A 4,956-nucleotide genomic window follows, 5' to 3' on the forward strand; every position below is an offset into this window, starting at 1 on the left:
TACAGTCAATGACCTCTTTAAATTTTTTGATAACAAAACAACATACTAGTGAGAATAATAAACAAAACAAAAAAAAACTGTCACAACTTTCAACTCTGAAGCTGCCTCCTGAACACTAAAATACAAGAAAATTTATGTATGTACACCTATAAATTTTAGCAAAATTCCTAAATCAAGAAAAGTAAGCCAATTTGACGAAAATCAAAACCCGGGAAGTGATTGTGCAGAATCATAGGGTGAAAAACTGGCAGCAGATCCACTATAATGAAGTGCGTTGTTATTATGGCGTCGGTTAGAAGATGGAATGTAACTTGAATGGAGTCCGACTGAGCTAGGATAATAAGAAGGCGGGGACAAATATCGTGAATTAAGAGATGACAAAGAAGGAGAATAGACAACAGAAGAATGTGGAGAGGCTAGCGATCTGTAAGAAGAATGAGGAATGGGTGAGGCTGAATGAATTTGCAGAACCGGATAGATTTGAATGGATGGAGTAGATACGAGTGAGGATCGGAAAGAAGAGGAAGATGATGACGGAATTGATACTGGGCCGGAGGAAAGCAATGGGGTACGCTCCGATGGCGGTGGATCCCACGAGCTTGTTCTCGCGTCGCGCTTGCAAACGGGGCAGAAGGTTCTCCATGTCGTTAGCCACTTATCTACACAAGAAGCATGAAATTCTGCAAAAGAAAGTTGAATTAGAATCTATTGGCATCACTAAAATCATCTATAAAAATACAATGTTATTTTCAAATTACTTGGTTTCGAAATAGGCTAATTCTATCTTTATTCTTGATTTAAATAAATATAAAATACTTACTATGGCGACAAGGCAGAATCCTTAGCTTCTCTCCAACAGTATAGTCTTCAAGACATATGGCACATGTCATAGAAGTGCAACGATCATCTAAAACGGATGTAAATATTAGGCTAGGCATTGCTTTCACTAGATGACTGCTCATCCCATGAAACTCTCGAACTTGTGAAGCTCGAAGAGGTCTTTGGCGTCTTATTCTGTGTCTTCTGACAAAGAAACAAGTAGCCAATACAGCAGACATTGCTAGTAAGGAAATGAAAGATATAGCCATTATGGACCAAGCCGAGTTCTCAAAGTTTGGAACAATCCAAACTTTCAAATTCCTATCACCACCCGCATATTTGACAAGTATTTCACCAGACACCTTCGATATAAACATCGCTCGGATTTTTATTCCAGCCGAGTTTCCTGCCACTGTCATTTGTAACAGGGATAAATTAGACAAGATGACTCCCCTTCCAAAAAGTTGCTAAGAATTCAACAAAACTTCATCATTATAACACACCCCCATAGTTGATCAAATCATTCATATAATCAACTAAAATACCCTCATGTTAATTTTTAGACATTATAAAGTATCAAATAAAAACATATTAAATAACCCACTTTTTCATCAAACAATTTTTTTTGTTTTTCAAAAACAAGCTCTGAAATGGAAGAAGAAATTAATATTTCGAGAAAAGGGGTTATTACTTGCAACAAGATCACCATCCACATTGTCAAATATAATTGCCGCTTTGAAGCCTGCTTGCTGAGCTTTTCTTACTTTACCTTCAAAACTGCATACTCCCCTGACAATCAATGCAAATGAGAGTAAGGTGTCTTTCCCTGTCCCATTAACTTTGTTAGTCAAGTTGGAACAAGCATCCAAAGGCTCTGCTAAATACAGTTTGCCATATTCTCCCGAACCTTTCACAGATGGAGCTGAAATTGGCAAAGGGAACAACTATCAGGAACCAAATTATCCTCCTTCATTAATATCATCGAATTATAAGCTGTCTAGACAGACTTAAACATCTTAAGTTTCACAAGAGATTTAACTAGCAAAGTTACAATGATCTAGAAAAATAAGAATAATCTCATATCTTCTACAAATGTCTTCTTAGATATCGATTATTAGTTCTTGTAGAAGTTTCTTTATTGATTTACCCAAATGTAATATGAAATCAGGAATCCGAAATAAACATTTACCACTTTCATCATCATCATCATCTTTAAATCTTATCAAATGAGCTAGACAAAAGTTGGGTTCAAACACTTAACAAATCAATCCATTAAAATTCAACACAACTTGACTAAGCAATTAAAATCCCTTAATAAATTGACACAACTCCAATCATATATTCATCAATCTCTGTATAATTGAAAATCAATGGTAGCTCCTATTCTAAACAGGGTATAAGTACTGATAAAGCCTCTCAATTTGAAAAATTAAAATAAAAAAAAATCGGAAACAGAGTGATTAACTAGATGGGTCAATCAATGATTAACAAATAACTCACCAAAGATTGCTTCGTAGTCCTCAAAGGTGCGAGTCACATTGGGGCCGATGATAACGACGTTACCAAAAGCTACTTGGGCAGACGTTAAAGAGAGGAAGCAGAAAAGAAGTAGAGAAATCATGACCTTCATGATTCGAGCCAAAAATCCAATAATTTTGGAATTAGAAAGAGACGCGCCTTGAAAAGCTAACGCATATGTGAATCGAAAAGGGAGAGTTTTAGATGTTGATAAATGGAAACATCAACTTCCATATCCCAGACCCAGACCCTTGAATCCTCGGCGCTTCTCTATCTCGGTCAATCAAATTTAGGGTTTTTATTTCTGGGGATCCGAAAGATTGCAAGATAAAGGAGGAAATCAATTTGCTTTTCAAACTGTAATCTAAACCCAACTTTTTCGTTTCCTTTTCAAAATATTAGGACCTTTTTTGATCTGCCTTATTTAAGATTGTTTTTAATTTATTCATTATATATTATTTTAAAACTAATTTCATTCAACGGTTATTTACAAAATATTAGGACCTTTTTTGATCTGCGTTTTTAATTAATTCATTATATATTATTTAAAAACTAATTTCATTCAACGGTTATTTACAAATAATTGTTCAAATATTCTTTTGAGCTGGTTTGATCTTGTTTTTTTTTTTTTTAAATTACTTTAAATTCAGATATCACATTTTTATTTTTATTTTTAATTATTTATTCAAAAACATTAAAATACTTTTTCTTTACTTTTATAAAATTTAAATACAAAAAAATATTCATTCAATTAATTAAAAATTCAAATATTTTTTTTTATAAAATATAATTTTTAAATACAATAAAATCACTCAAATAAATATCATACAAACAAGTCCTAAAACTTAATATATTTTATATAATAAATTAAGGGATAATATGAATAGAGTTTACATTTAATTTAATTTAATTAAGTTTTAAATATCTCTTTATAATTTTTTTTATATACTCATAGTATCCTTTGCTAACATGTTAATAAAAAAAAGATTTTTTTTATTACTATAATACCCCTCTCTTGTGAAGAGAAACCTAGTGAACACCCTCAAATGGTAATAGATAATCTTATCTCCTTTATATATGATTTTCTTTGAAATTATTCCTTTTATATTTATTTTTGTTTAGAAATAATTTCTTGTAAGTAGTACAAAATGAATAACTTAATTCAAATTATAAATAATTCTTATTTTATAGTTGAAATTTGAACATGCTTGATACCTAATTTTAAATCATTGATTACTTAAGATTTTAACTAGGTTGTGTTTGTTAGATCTGAATTAAAACTTATTTTGACTAAAAAAATTATTTTGTATTCAAATAAAATTATATTATTCTCACTATGGGGATAGTCGTCATTTTGGTTCTAAGTCATGTATAGCCCGGTCAATTCAACTATACGAATTTTGTATTACAAAGCAATTACCTAGACGATCCTCTAATTACTTTGATCGCTTACTTTTAGCTTTTAAATTAATTTTTAAAATAAATCGCCCCTTCAACTTCTAGAAAGGTCACTAATAGCCATTCCATCAACTTTTTGGTTAAACGACTTAAACTTTAAATATTATTTTTATATATTATCCTTAATTATTATTTTTTTATTTATATATAAATTTTACATCTCTTATATATATAATATTTATATATATATATATATATATATATATATATATATATATATATATTCGAGATTTATATAATCAAATATATATATTATTTATTTTTATCTATATCTATAAAACAAAGTTTAAAAATAAATTATATATAATATATATATATATATATAAATAATTTATATATATTATTTTTAATCATTAATTTATATATTTTAAAAAATAATTTAAGGATTGAGAATGATGTTGACCTTCCAACTACTCAATTACTTTTAACACTCAAATTATTTTTAAAAATATATTATATAAATATTATATATTTATATAAATTAATGATTAAAGATAATATATATAAATTATATAAATTATTTTAAACCTTTTATATATATATATATATGAATAAATAAAAATAAATAATATATATTTTATTTATATGTAAAAGAGATTTAATAATTATATAAATATAAAAATTAATAATAAAAGATATATATAAATATTATGTATAAATAAGAGATTTAATAATAATATATATATAAATATAAAAATATTGACAGAAGATAATATATAAAAATAATATTTTAAGATTAAGCCGTTATATTTAACCAAAAAGTTGATAAAAAGGCCATTCACGACAACCTTTCTAAAAAGTTGAAAAAGCGGTTTATTTTAAAAATTAGTTTGAGGGCTAAAAGTAAGCAATTGGAGTAATTAGAGGGTCGCTCATGATATTTTATATCTCATAATGTCTATCATATTATTTACATTTGTCGTACATCTTTATCTTCTTCAACATTAATATTTTTTAGAGAAATGATTAGGTGAGAGAATTTGGTGAGGGAATTTGGTGAGGGAATGACGTGGTATAATTCGATGAAAAAATCAAATAATTTCTCTATTTTATCTCTTTCCTCCCACTTTTACATTTTCCAACCAATGAAGGTGATGACACGTCATTCCCTCACCAAATTCCCTCACTCTATCACTCCTCTATTTTTTAATCCTGCAGGTT

At 28.4% G+C, this 4,956-nt stretch overlaps 1 protein-coding gene across 1 annotated transcript; it reads right to left on the reverse strand.

Annotated features, from left to right (window-relative positions):
• On the reverse strand, positions 1-2,723 carry LOC124927363 (receptor homology region, transmembrane domain- and RING domain-containing protein 2-like). Its single transcript, XM_047467769.1, has 4 exons — positions 2,320-2,723; positions 1,511-1,741; positions 821-1,231; positions 1-680 (listed from the first exon to the last, which is right to left on the reverse strand). Exons 1-4 carry the CDS (start codon positions 2,447-2,449, stop codon positions 202-204), a joined length of 1,251 nt encoding a protein of 416 aa, XP_047323725.1. The 5' UTR covers positions 2,450-2,723; the 3' UTR covers positions 1-201.
• Positions 2,724-4,956: the final 2,233 nt, after the last annotated feature.

The sequence above is a fragment of the Impatiens glandulifera genome, chromosome 2, assembly GCF_907164915.1.
Source record: "Impatiens glandulifera chromosome 2, dImpGla2.1, whole genome shotgun sequence".
Taxonomy (NCBI): domain Eukaryota; kingdom Viridiplantae; phylum Streptophyta; class Magnoliopsida; order Ericales; family Balsaminaceae; genus Impatiens; species Impatiens glandulifera.

Bases quoted from the DNA above. Each gene is read 5' to 3' on its own strand.
- LOC124927363 (XM_047467769.1), bottom strand. From the start codon at position 2,449: ATGAAGGTCATGATTTCTCTACTTCTTTTCTGCTTCCTCTCTTTAACG. The intron at 1,742-2,319 runs GTGAGTTATTTG...TGCCAATTTCAG, and splicing joins GGACTACGAAGCAATCTTTG to CTCCATCTGTGAAAGGTTCG. The intron at 681-820 runs GTAAGTATTTTA...TTTCTTTTGCAG, and splicing joins GATTCTGCCTTGTCGCCATA to AATTTCATGCTTCTTGTGTA.